Genomic DNA, 13,924 nt, shown 5'->3' with positions numbered 1-13,924 from the left:
CGGCTGGAAGGCAGGGGACTTGGCAGTCCGGTCGCCAGTAGTGGGGAGGCAAGGAAAGGATTCTTCACCAAAGGGAAATGGAGGGAGATAGAAAGAAGGAAGGTCGAGAGTGGGGAGGCATGCGAGAGGCACTAAGAGGGTGGCCGTGTCCCAGTTTGGGTGTGAGTTTCTTTTATTTCCAGTTTGGGTGTGAGTTTCTTTTATTTTTTCGCAGTGTCATGACTCATGGAAAGTTTCAAGTTAATTAAGGCTTAAAAAGAAAGTTTGATTATGCGTATATGTGGCTACAAAATTACGGCTACGTGGCTGCAAAATTACGGCTTCTCAATATATATCAGTATCCTAAATGCATTTGAAAACTTGTTGCTAGAAAATTATGACTTTTCGAAATGCATTTTAATTGAATGTCAAACTACATGGTTGTCAAAACCTAAATATATCACGGGACCATGGCAAGACATTTTACTATCTGAGGTGGAAGGAGCACATGTTTTCATCAAGTGCAAGGACTTTAACCTGGTGTGTAAGGAAACATAGACTGGAGCATGTTCGATATAAATGATCGCCTTGATAGATGCTGATATGGCACTACATATGGTATATGGTCTGGGAAATATCGGAACACTTGAGGATTCAACTGATGAACCAGATTAGTATCCGTGTAGGAGATATTCCTTTCTCGTTAAAGATGTTGCTGACGGGGCTTAATGTCATCTTATATATGTGCATTGAAAAATAAAATATGAGATCCGTGGCAACGCACGGACATTTGTACTAGTGTGTTCTAAGAAATTTCGAGTACTATGGTTGGCAAAAAGAAATCAACCTATGGCATCGCAGACTCTGGGCAGTGGGGCCCATGGCATCATAGCAAGCAATTCCTGAAAGCGGTGGATCGCAACCTCCAAATCATCAATGGCGGGCTTTTCATCCCCACTTCCAAACCCCAAACCCTAGCAAAATCCTCGACGCAGATGGCGCCACCGTCGGTGCCGAAGAAGCGCAAGGTGCATCTCCCGGCGAACGAGGAGCTCGCGCGCAAGATCCTCGAGAAGCGCAGCTCGTTGGCGGCGGAGCAGCCGGGCGGCGGTCTCTCGGAGCACCAGGGGATCGCGCTCTCCGCCGCCTACCGCGGCGTCTGCCTCGCCAAGGAGCCCTTCCGAACCCCCGATGACCTGTCCCGTATCAAGTACGCACTTCTCCACCTCTCAACTGCCCCCAGTTACGCTGCTGAGACGAGAGTTCGCAGCGACACTAGGATTTGGTCGATTCTAGGTCGTGTGCTGTCGATCGAGCGGCAATGTCGCGCTTCTCTGGCCTAGTCAGTCGCAAATCAGGGCCCCATTTTGGCGTCATGTTACTATGGAAAAGGCGAATGGATTGGTTTGGGTGCCTTAACTAAGGGATCTGGATTTGTTTGGTTTGTAGAATCATGTTCTAGTTCACATATGTTCATTTTATATTTTAATATATACTTCAATAGTTGATTTTCTGCTGGTGTATGGCCAAATGGAATTTTAGGTGATCACCATTTTTTATCTGGTGAAATGCGATCATATTCATAATTTCATACCACTTAAGTAGCCATTCAACTTGAAATTGGCTTGTATGTATATAACTAGAGAAGAGCTATAGCAGTGTGGTCTTAGTTTGGACTCCATATAGAATTCTGTACTTTTCTTCTTTCTTCTGTGTGTTGGGTTGAGACATGGAAATGGCCTGAAGTTTTCAATACTAGACAAGTGTGTGGCAAATATACACCAAATGTTAATTAATCTCCACATTGAATTGCATCAGATTCTCAGAAACTGGATAAGTTTTGATCACTGGCGCTGCTGCTTTGGTTCTATTATTTTTGTCAGGGGCGTTGGAGATTGGGTCGTTCATGTCATGGAAGACTCCTTTCCAGTGCCCACCATAGATTTGTCTCCTCCAGAAAGTAATACACCAGGAGAAACGGGTAATTGTTTCTAACGTGTCCACTGAAATCAGTTCTTCCTGTTTCATCATCATGCTGACATATCTTCTTCCTCTTCAGTTCTGTCAACAGTGAATTTAATGAAAACATGTTTGTTCTATTAGATCTTCAAGAGTACTGTCATTTTCTGCAGGGAAGAAAAGAAAAAGAACAAAACCTTATGTGCCGCGGATTAATTCAGCTGCTTACGCAATAGTGATCACTCTCCACAGGTATGCTTTTCTTGGGGTCTGTCTCACCTAAATTTTGTTATTCAGACTACAAAAGTAGTGCTAGTAACCTTAGTACAAAGAACACCATTTAACCAGTCGAAGTAGGAAAGAACACCTGAATATGGAAGAGGATAAGTTGACATTTGATTTTCCCTCTAGGGCATTGGACAAAGGGAAGGATTTTATGATGAGGCAAGAGCTTATTGATGCCGCTGAAGCCAGTGGTCTGTCACGAGATGCAATAGGGTACAGTTCCAGTAATTCTGTATATCGCACGGTTGCTGATTTCAGCTGAAATTTAGTGCATCGCTAACTATGTCCGTTTTATTATGAGCAGCCCAAACAACTACAAATCAAAACAGGTAAATTCCTGCAAGGAATGGTACAATGGATGGAGCTGCATGACGACGTTAATATCTAATGAAGTGGTTACAAAGTGGAGTAACCCTGCAAAGTAATATACTAGGCTCATCTCCCTGTTTATCATAACTTTTCTGTCATTTATTTAAAAGAATTATATCTTGTAGAGAGATTAACTCCACACATTTTGTATGCATGTATTAGACATTTAGACCCCTCAAGTATTACTACTTCCATCTCAGGCTATCGCTTTGCTAAATTTTGTGTACGACTGCAGGCTGCTAAGTATTAATCGTCAAATTTTGTGTAGCCAGAGCTTTGATAATAGGATAATTTAATGCACTCAAGATTGGGGATACCAGGGCTATCAACTAGTGCATGCGTGAACTTGACTCCTCTCGAGGGTTCATAGGATTTGTATTTTAGTATTATTGTGTTTGCACTTGTTTGTGCAGTTTATGTTACACTCACAAGATACAAAACCCATTCACCTGTTTTTCTATGGTTGTGGATGAACCGATGCCAAAAAAGCAGGCTAACCTCTGGTGTGTTTTGGTTGATTGGTATATCGGTTCTCTGGTAATAGCAAATGTATCAGAAAATATTTATATTTCAGTTTTTTCCTTGTTGGGCAGATAACATGCTAGCAGATAATCAACATCTCATAGTTTGCTATTTAATCACTGTATGCACTTTAGGCAAGTTAATAAGTATATATTTTAAAGATACTGCTCTACTACGATATATCATCGATTTCTCTATTGATGGAATAGAAGAGGCATGCCCAATTCAAGAGCTCTCCTTTAAATTCATTGGTCACATGGACCTGCGACATGCGTATAGCAAGCTTGTACATGTGGCCATATGGGGTGATCCAGATATATGGCAGTTGTTTGCTGCATGAACCGGATCCTGCTCCCAGTATCCTGGTCCTACAGTTATCTCCTGTTTTATTTGCATCCCTAGTACAAGGAGTTCACTCTGTTCAAATTCACATTTCATGTATCTGTTTGGGGCTTTATTATTCCAAGCACACACATTCTGTTGAGATAGCTTGGGGCCTTACTGTATTAATTTGTTGTGTGTAGGTATAAGCTAACCGAAAATGGTAAAAAGACTGCTCTTGTATGTCTTAAACAATCTGGATTAGATGATCCTGCAGGTCCATCGACCCATCATTCTGAAAGTGTTGTTCTTAGCGATTCAGATTCTGATGAACAATGTGAAGGGAACAATCCTCTGATAGGTATTCATATATTTGCAATTCATGCACGAGTTTCTAAATGACCTATTGTTGTACCCTGAACAATGTAATTAATGCCAGTTCATTGCAGGTTCTGAAAATTTTGCTCAAAGGAACGGACTTCCAAAAATGAAAGCAGGCAGTTCCAGTTCCTTTGGTATCAGTAAGTTTTCTTTGCAGATTATATACTCTATTAGTATAATATTATTCTTCACTGGTTGTTTCAGCAAATCCCCCCCCCCCCCCCCCCCCCTTTTTTTTCAGGCAAGGGGCCTTCTGCTAATTCTCCTCTTCCTTCTTGTGGAATCTTTGGAGAGCAATCATTTAGTGCAACGGTACACTTGACTTCCCCTTACTGTGTTCCATTTTATTTATCAATGGGAACATAACACTTTTTTTTTCTTTTTTTTTTCTACCAGCAGGGTTCTGCTGAAAACTCTCAACTACCTATGCCACCTCGTCTTTCCAGCGAAAATTTTCTGGAAGCTTACAAAGTAGTGCTGATATTGGATGATCGAGAAACTCTTGGGTTTGTACGATCGTATCATAGTCACGAGTTACTGTATATCTTAGTTGTGTCTGATCTTTAAGTAGGATCATAACAAGCCTGTATTACCAAATAAAAATTGTAAGTCTATTTGCTATTTATGAGTACGTGTTACTGATGATTGGCAGCATCTGTCCATGTTCTCGCTTTCCCAGTGATTCACAGAGACATTCTATTTCAACTTTTTTTTTCTTGTTAAAATAAGATAGATAAGGGTTCCCACATGCTTGTCCAGTTTCTGTTGGAAGTTTTTGTAAAATACTCCCTCCGTCCCATAGGAGGTGCCGAGGTGGCGTATAAACTTAGTCAAAATATCAATGTTTTCAAACTTTACCAAATATATTGAAGAAAATATCAACAACTATACTATTAAACAAGTATTTTATGAAAATATATCTTATGATGAATCTATTGATATTGAGTTGGTACTACAGATCTTTGTATTTTGCTATATATTCTTGGTCAAACTTTGAAAATATTGACTTTTTATCCAAGTTTATATGCCACCTATTTAGGGATGGAGGAAGTAAGATAGATAATACTTTTTTTTTAAATATTTAGAGTGAGTTATAAGACACTCTGATTCCTTATCTTGTGTTCAGTAAGTTTTATCTTTTTCTGTTAAAGTTTGATGCATTAATATAAGTTTTAGACTCTATGTTGTTAAAAGATCCAATTATTTTCCAAGGAAACAAGTTGATTATCATTGCACCTATTCAATTTTCATGTTTAATTTGATCATCCATATATGCATCAGAATTCAGTTCTCTCATGGTTGCTACCATTTAATGCAGGAAGCGTTCCACAAGAAAATTTGTTCATAACATACACTCCCAGTTTAAAATACCTGTAGAGGTTAGTTGGATTCAGAGTTATGTGGACTCTTTTTTGTCTTGGCCTACTCTCCCTTTACCTGCTTCCTCTATCTAATTTACTAGTGCTTCTCTAGGTGTTACCTCCTACATTTTTTCGGGTAGCCAAATTACACTGCCAAATGTCATTCTTATGCATCGCCCTTGGCTCTAAATTAAATGCCCTTTACTGGAGGCCTGATATGTTTGGTCGCCGTCCCATTCTTTTGATGCTTGCTGGCTGCACTGTTTGCTTGCTTGTGCATACGGGGATAGCATAAAATAGTCTAATACAAATGCTTTGCATAGATTGAGCTGTTCGTGTAATGTGGCAAAGAAAATGGCGCTGATCCATCTGTTTGAACCATGCCATGCAGATGAAACGCTTGCCGGTTGGAGATGCTATTTGGATTGCTCGCCATAAAGTACTTGACACAGAGTATGTTCTTGATTTCATTGTTGAAAGGAAAAATGTGGATGATTTAGTTGACTCAATCAGAGACAACAGATACAAAGATCAAAAGCTAAGGATGCAGGTACCATCTGAACTAGCTTTTACTTTTGTTATAGTACCACAGATCTTCCATGTTGACTGCCCCATTTCTCCTTTATGCTTTCAGTTTCTCACTGATAGTGAGAAGACATTATTGTCCTAGATTATTATTTGTTTCTTGTGATAATCCTTATCTGTAGTTGTGGAAATACATATTCTTGTCCTAGATTATGTTGCAATTAAATCGATGGTCATAGTCATGAGCCTGTTTCTCAGCACAGTTATGGAGGCATCTTCAAACAGTTATGCAAAGAACTTTGTGTTTCCTGTATTGGATTCCATGTTTATTTTAGATTTTCCATATTTTCAATTTGGCTGTAATTGGGGTAAGAAATGCTGAATATGACAGGAGATGTTCACTTCAACGTGGTGAATGCTTCTTTTGACCTGCCATGTTTTTTGCCCCCATGCTATACCAGATGATTTGATGTGGCTTGAGTCTATTCTTAACTGCGGATATTTTTTTTATTCTATGTAACCCTTAATTGAAAAACATAGCCCATACTGGGTATGCGATCGGTGTTCTTAGTAGACATAGGTTTGAGCCTGTAGATTGTGTATCTCTTCCCAAACAAATTGTATTTCTTGTCCATATCTATGGATTTGCATGATTTACTAAGTTATCCTTGCAGTTTTTGCTATTGTAGCAACAATCTGATGTGCTAATTCCATTTGCTCTACTCTTCTCAGAAATGTGGCCTGAGGAAGCTAATATATCTGGTTGAAGGTGATCCAAACACCGCGGATTCAGTTGAGAGCGTTAAAACAGCGTATGTACACTGCTAATGAAACCTGGATGATCGTGTTATCCTTGAATAGTAGTACATTTTCTCATTGTTTAACATTATTATATATTGTTCCTTACATTGAGGACCTCTGTCATATGCCCTTTTAATTGGTCCATGCCTTTTATTTCAGGTGCTTTACCACTGAGATTCTTGAAAGATTTGATGTTCAGAGGACCACTGGGTATCCTGATACTGAAAGGAGATATGGCCGTCTCACGCTCTCGATAATTGATTACTACAGCACAAACTTCTCTACTGCTGCTGATACTTCTCGTGTTTGCATGACGTATGATGAGTTTGTGAAAAGGTGTTCTGATCTTGAGAAGGTCACCGTGAGCGATATATTCGCCCTTCAACTTATGCAGGTAACAGGGCAACAACAGCTACCTTATCCTGAGTTTAGACGGCTAGTTCATTTCATGTCGTAGTTTGCTCATTAATTTTGTATGCAAATCAGGTGCCACAAGCAACAGAAGAAGCTGTTCTTGCTGTTACAAGCCTCTACCCCACTCTTCTCTCACTTGCTCAGGCATACGCCATGCTTGTGAGTCCTCTTTCTCTGTCAAGTTATGCAATGCTATTAACATTCACGACACTCAAATCACACCCACAAGTCAGAACAAGTGTGAGCAATGCATGTGGATATCTTTGTCTCTCATAGAACTATTGAACATCTTTGTGAACTGAATGTTTATTCTTGTGATGTTTTAAGGATGGCGATAGGCGTGCCCAAGAGGACATGCTGATGAACAAGAGCAGCAACTTGGTTAAAGCGGGTGCTAGCAAAGCCATCTTCAAGTCTGTCTGGGCTGAAGGATGAGCTCTCCTCTCACCTACCTCCCTCATGGCTTAACCGGTGTTTTGGTCACCGTCTTGATGATTTTGGGCCACCACCACAAGACTTTCATGTTCGGAAGGCAAAAATCTGAGGGATCCTTTTTGTGTCTCTGGGGCCTTACGAAACTAAGAGTTTCAGAGCATGTAACCACTTAACGAAGTTTGTTAGCATAGGCTTACCTCCCACTAATATTACCTCTATGCTGTAGAATTCCATGCTGGACAATATTTAATCATCTTGTAATGTAGGTGCACTACTGCTTCATATGTCTTATCGGCTCTTAGCTTGTTTGGATCCTTTGTTTTCTCGTGTTGTCTTGACCTTATTTGCACCGGTGTCAGACAAGACACGAGGTGTACACCTTTATACTTGGAGAAACCTCAAACCTGTCCATGTTGCTGAAACCTGAAAGCTTGATCAGAAATGTGAAACTCAGGAGATTGAAACCAGTCACGAATTGGCCAGTTCTCAACAAATTTTGAGCTGTGCTTTTCTCCTTGCGTCGCTGTGCGACTCTACAGCTGCTCGGAAGTAAAGGGTCTGGGATTGTGATCGTGGTTAACGATGCGGTAATGCTTCGTGATTCCGGACGGAAGCCGGCCGGTGTAATCGTGTGCAGTTCCATTAAATGGCATTCTATTACACCCAAACTTAGCCAAACACATGTAATGATTTCACGTGCCTCCGTAATATATATATTCTGATAACGGCGCAAAAAACGCAAACAAAACATGTTCGTTGAAGGAACTAGGAGTACATAACTGCCTGACACACGCATAAGGGGCAAGTCTGCTTGACACAAAGCCGGTGTAAATTCACGTTGATGCTCTCATCGATGAAAATTTTCCAGCTAGCACCAACCATGGAACCGCCTACGGATCTGACAGAGAAGAGTGGGCTTACCCCTAGACGTGAAGGTTGAGGAACCGTGTTGCTCGGGGCAGTGAAGATGCCCAGTCCGGCTTCTTCATCACCGTCTCCGGTGCCGGCTAGTCTGACTAGCGCCGCACTCGCAGCCTCTGTTGGCTCTCACACATACAAGGTGGAACGACGGTGTGCAGGTAACAGCCTTCTCTTCACAATGCTGGACAAAGGAGTGGAGGCGCGGGAGCAACCTTTTCCTGTCCATGAGGTTGAAGAAACTAGTTGCTCACCGAACAAGGTAGTACAGTAGAAGCGTGGGTCCCGGTGCCTTTCAAGCCAAAGAAACTAGTAGGTGTTGTGTCAATGTATTCATGATGCATGTCCATCGCTCTACAGTAATCGATCACACTCCAGGAGGGTTTGAAATTAAGGACTTGCATAAATAGTGGGCATTGTAAGTGTGAAGGCACCTCACCCCCCGCCTTTATATTAGCTTGCGTTTCCGCGTGGTTATTAAATTTTAGCACATGCAATCATATTTAGTTAACAATCAGTGATACATGTCGTGCATTTATTTTATGTACTTTACATATAGTATTGTGGATGATATCATACATGGTTCTTCTCCCAGTTATTATGGTGGTTGCACATCTATAGATGCTAAATGCCCCACGTACACTATGGATGCCCATATTGTTCGCCCTTCGGAAAGCTCCATAGCTCCAGCTTAGGGCGGGTAAAAGAGGCCTCACTGTTAAGAAAAGTCAAATAAGGCATGTGAGCCTCGTCCTAAATTGATATACATACAAAATTAGAAATTTGCCATGAATTGTCCGTGCCTAAAGGTCACAAACAATCATTATCCAAAATTCTATTGTTTTTCTTCTATAAAAATGAGAAGCTTACTACTTTTTTTTTTCTATAAACAACCTCTTGAGTTATGCTGCCACTCATGAGGGTGGCAATTCTGGTGAACTTAAGAGGGCCAACATTTTGTCAGGATTACGCGATAGTTATATTTTACACATGTTTCCATTTCAAATGTTGGATCGGATGGGGTCTTGTTTTGAACATGAAAACAAAGCAGTGTCCTGTAATTGTACACTTTCCATGACAAGAAATATTCCAGCGCCACCCACCGTTCTCGGTCAGTCAGTCGGTCAGCACACGAGCTTTATGTAACTAATAAGGAATGATTACGTCTTGATTTCTCCCATTTTCACCAATGCAACCTGCCCACTTCGCTACGACGAGATTGAAAGACGTATAGATTGATGAGCTGACCATCAAAATGATCCAATGGATTGGCAGATCACGGTAGCAACCAACACGGGAAGGCAAGCTATGAACAAACAGAGAACACCGTATGCACGCAGCAAGTTCAATCTAAAGAAACACCAAGCTAGTCCGTCAGCACCATGATTTTTTGGAGGAAGACGCCACATGAAGGATAAAGAAGTCATCGGTGCTCGAATTGGAAGGGTATGGTTATCTTCTTCAGGTTTTGCTCTACTCATGTATTTTTTCCATGCCAAAAATCCCTTCAGTAATTTCTAGTGTCAGGATAGTCCCGAGCAAATGTCGAGTGCAGGGTGTTGAGCCAAAAAGTAAAATTTGTCATCACAAATATCTTGTAGACGAACAATGACACTCTATCCACCATCATGTGTTCGTATAAGTACATAAATGTTTCCTCCAGCACATGAACCTTTCCCCTCCATGAGGTTGAAGAAATTAGGTTGCTCGTGAAACAAGACTGTGTTGTATAAGTGTAGGTCCCAGTGCCTTTCAAGCCTAAGAAACTGGTAGATGTTGTGTCAATGCATTCACAATGCATGCCCATTGACATTGTCCTTACAGTTATCACAGTCGGAGACGGTTTGAAATTAAGGACTTACAAGAATACTGGGCATTGTAAGTGTGAAGGAACCTCACACCTGCCTTTATATTGGCTTGTGTTTCTGCGTGTTATTACAAGTATTTGGCCCATGTCGTGCATTTGTTTTTATGTACTTTAGTACTTTACATAAATATTGTGGATGATATCAGACCTGGTGCTTTGCACGGGTTTAGCACATCTATATATGCTAAACGCCACACAAGATGGATGTCCGTATTGTTCGCCCTTGGGCGAGCTCCATAGCTCCTGCTTAGGGTGGGGAAAAGAGGTCCCCGTTGTTAAGAGAAGTTATATATGGCATGTGTTGATATATTGCTCATGGCTAAAGGCCACAAACAATCATTATCTGAAATTATATTATTTTTCTTTGGTAAAAAATGAGATTTTTATAAACTATGTTGAGTTGTGCTGCCACTCTACAAAATGAAATGCTACAAAATGAAATTATATTATTTTTCTTTGGTGGCAATTATGCTGAAGTTCTGAAGAGGGCAAACATTTTGTCTGGCTTATGCCACGGCTGAACACGAGTTTTTCATTGAAATGCTGGATGGAGGGGTTTAGTTTTAAACATAAAAACAGAGTAGCGCCCCGTAATCAAATACTTTCAACGACAAGAAATATTCCAGCGCCACTCACCGGGTCAGTTGGTCAGCTCACCAGCTTTATCTTACTGATAAGGAACTAATCTGATGGCGTCTTGATTTCTCCCATTTTCACGAAATGTAACCTTCCCACTTTGGTATAGCGAGATTGAAAGACATAAATTGATGAGCCAACCATCAAAACGATCCAATGGATTGGCACTTTGGCAGATCAGCTCACCAACCAACACGAGAAGGCAAGCTATATGGAGTATGAACAGTCAGAGCACACGCATATGCACGCGCGCAGCAAGTTCAGTCTAAAGAAACGCCAAGCTAGCTACTCCGCGAGCACCATGATTTTTGGGGAAGACCCAACAGCGCGCCCAGAAATGTCTATTGAGCTTTGTCGCTAGACCAGTACTCGTACAACTACTACTAATACCAGTAATTATCCAGAATTGCAGCGCACACTAGAGACTTTAAGACAATGCCGTATGTATGTTTGGGCATCTTCAGCGAGCCGACCTAAATAGTTCTGGACTTTAAGGACAGCCCACGCACGCTCTAATGGGCGACACAAACGAACCGATCCGTCCGTCGCGACCCATCGGCATGGGAAACCGAAGCGTCGGCGCGTACGATGCGAAGGATAGTGCACGTGTCCGGCCACGCATGCTGCAGGTCCACTTGGAAGCGACCCCACAAGGCTGACTGGCGGCAGCGTTTGCCATCAAGCCCGCCACTGACCACTGCGCCCGTCGCCTCAACTCATGCGCCAGCATTGAAGCTTGCCGCCACCACGACGTCTCCCTTCCGCACGGATGGCACCTGAACAGGGGAGGCTTCTTGTTCCGCCACCTCCGACGTACAGACCGACAGTCCTTGCGCCAGGAGATGCGCCGCCGGATTGAGCGCTTGCCGCCGGCGATGCAGCAGGAGGAGGTGTACCGCCGGGAGGACTACTGGCGCGCGTTTCTTGCCTGGGAGCATGGGGCGCGACAGGTTATCCGCGGCCGACGGGATTTCATACCCGGCGACAGTCAAAACAACGTAAAGTGTTTTAGGGTTTCGTGGGGCAATGCCTCTCCACGTATCTCTTTATATAGATCAGCTGTGTACATACAACGTACAATAATACATGACAGGTATAATACATCTAGACCTACTTTAACACCCCCCTCAATCTGAATTTTTACTCTGTACAAGATTCAGATTGGTACTAAATCGGTCTAGCATCTGTCGAGTAGCTGGTTTAGTGAACACATCAGCTAGCTGATCACCGGAAGAGATAAATCTGACCTGAAGAGCTCCAGACGCCACGCGCTCAACGCACAAAATGGAAATCGATCTCAATGTGCTTGGTTCTTGCATTGAACACTGGATTAGCAGTCAGATAAGTTGCCCCTAAATTATCACACCACAATATGGGAATGCGCGGCCGAGATACTCCCAACTCCTTGAGGAGAGACTCTATCCAAATAGCTCCAGCAGCGCCATTTGCCAATGCTTTGTATTCTGCCCCAGTACTGGATCTTGAGACAGTAGGCTGTTTCTTCGAACTCCAAGAAATGAGATTCAGACCAACAAAGATGGCATAGCCCCATGTGGATTGACGATCATCCACACATCCTGCCCAATCCGCATCAGTGAAGACACTAATACCAGTCGAGGCCGACTTGCGGAACAGCAGTCCTGTATTCAGCGTGCCCTTAACATAACGCAGGATGCGCTTGACTGATTCCCAATGAACATCAGTCGGCTGCGACAGGAACTGACAGACTTTGTTTACCTCAAATGATATATTTGGTCGGGTAAGGGTCAAATACTGGAGGCCTCCAACAACACTGCGGTACCGGTGAGAATCCTCAATACCTAAGGGAGTACCAGATGCACGGGAAAGATGTTCCGTCACATTCAGCGGCGTAGAAGTGGGTCGACAATTCTCCATACTCACACGGTGCAAAAGATCCAATGCATACTTCCGTTGAGTGACAGTCATCCCCCCAGAATTGTAGGACGCTTCAAGACCCAAGAAATATTCCAGTGCACCAAGATCCTTGATAGGAAAACTAGCAGAAAGGGCACGCACAAGACTATCAACCGCCCCTGGAGTAGAACCAGCAATGACAATATCATCGACGTACACCAGCATGTAGACCTGTACACCGTCCCGAGAGAAAGTGAACAACGAAGTGTCAGCCTTTGAAGAGACAAAACCTAGATCTGCCAAGAGAGCACTCAGACGAGCATACCAAGCACGCGGAGACTGCTTCAGACCATAGAGAGCCCGCTGTAACTTGCACACGTAAGAGGGATATCGCTTATCCTCAAAACCAGGCGGCTGGTGCATATACACATCTTCGGACAGAAAGCCATGAAGGAACGCATTGCTGACATCAATGTGACGGAGACTCCATCCACGAGACACTGCAAGGGAGAGAACCAGTCGCACTGTGGCTGGCTTGACGACTGGACTGAACGTATCACCATAATCGATGCCATGCCGCTGAGTGAAGCCCCTAGCGACAAGTCTGGCCTTATGTTTATCAATAGAACCATCAGGCCGATGTTTGGTCTTAAAAATCCACTTGCATCCGACAATATTAACGCCGGGCGGTCGAGGGACCAAGACCTCATCGGCCATGGCAGCCCGCCAGGCAGTCTCGCGAAGTGCATCGCGATGAGACACGAGCGCGGCAAAGAAAGCACGCCGACCAATGTCATAACGGACAGTACCATCAGTGTATGTCTTCTCTCGACGAGTGTTGTCACGAGCGTGGGTGACCATGACGTGTCCTGGGGCATCCGCTGGTGTCGCGGTCGAGGGAACAGAGGAGCCCTCGACGGAAGACGACGCAGGCTGATCAGTGCTGGATGTCGCTGCAGGCGGAGAGGAGGCCGTAGGCGAGGGACAGGCCGGCCCTTCGCATGGCGCAGCAGACGCCGTCGGACCGGCGGACGGGGGCGCTGCATGCGGCGCTGCATGCGGCATCGGAGCCCGCGCCTCCGCATGCACGTTGATCACCGGGACGGGCACGACGGGCATCGCCCCATGCACGTCGGTTTCCTGCACACAAGAACTACCAGGCACATTAAGCGGCAAATGAGATAAGTCATATTTGCGCATACAGTCACTCGTAACCGGTTCATCGGAGGGAAACGAAATCGCGTGTTTCAAAGAGGAGACATCGACGGTAACACCG

General features: G+C 43.5%; 1 protein-coding gene across 4 annotated transcripts; it reads left to right on the top strand.

The window, feature by feature from the left end:
• The first annotated feature begins 883 nt into the window (after positions 1-883).
• LOC127345735 (crossover junction endonuclease MUS81) lies at positions 884-7,666 on the top strand. Of its 4 annotated transcripts, none has more exons than XM_051372264.2 (15): positions 884-1,189; positions 1,863-1,960; positions 2,112-2,190; positions 2,350-2,436; positions 2,528-2,644; positions 3,639-3,796; positions 3,885-3,950; positions 4,058-4,128; positions 4,216-4,322; positions 5,135-5,195; positions 5,569-5,727; positions 6,435-6,514; positions 6,663-6,897; positions 6,990-7,076; positions 7,245-7,666. In XM_051372264.2, exons 1-15 carry the CDS (start codon positions 975-977, stop codon positions 7,350-7,352), a joined length of 1,728 nt encoding a protein of 575 aa, XP_051228224.1. In that variant the 5' UTR covers positions 884-974; the 3' UTR covers positions 7,353-7,666. The 4 variants fall into 4 exon arrangements, with proteins under 4 accessions (XP_051228224.1, XP_051228223.1, XP_051228222.1 ...); XM_051372263.2 differs by having other exon boundaries at positions 4,213-4,322; XM_051372262.2 differs by having other exon boundaries at positions 886-1,189; positions 3,885-3,956.
• Positions 7,667-13,924: the final 6,258 nt, after the last annotated feature.

The sequence above is a fragment of the Lolium perenne genome, chromosome 3 (genome assembly GCF_019359855.2).
Source record: "Lolium perenne isolate Kyuss_39 chromosome 3, Kyuss_2.0, whole genome shotgun sequence".
In the NCBI taxonomy this organism is placed as follows: Eukaryota; Viridiplantae; Streptophyta; class Magnoliopsida; order Poales; family Poaceae; genus Lolium; species Lolium perenne.
Note: the sequence above shows the minus strand (reverse complement) of the source record. Positions and strands in the feature narration are given on the sequence as shown.

Bases quoted from the DNA above. Each gene is read 5' to 3' on its own strand.
- LOC127345735 (XM_051372261.2), top strand. From the start codon at position 975: ATGGCGCCACCGTCGGTGCCGAAGAAGCGCAAGGTGCATCTCCCGGCG. The intron at 5,728-6,434 runs GTACCATCTGAA...TACTCTTCTCAG, and splicing joins ATCAAAAGCTAAGGATGCAG to AAATGTGGCCTGAGGAAGCT. The intron at 6,898-6,989 runs GTAACAGGGCAA...TATGCAAATCAG, and splicing joins TCGCCCTTCAACTTATGCAG to GTGCCACAAGCAACAGAAGA.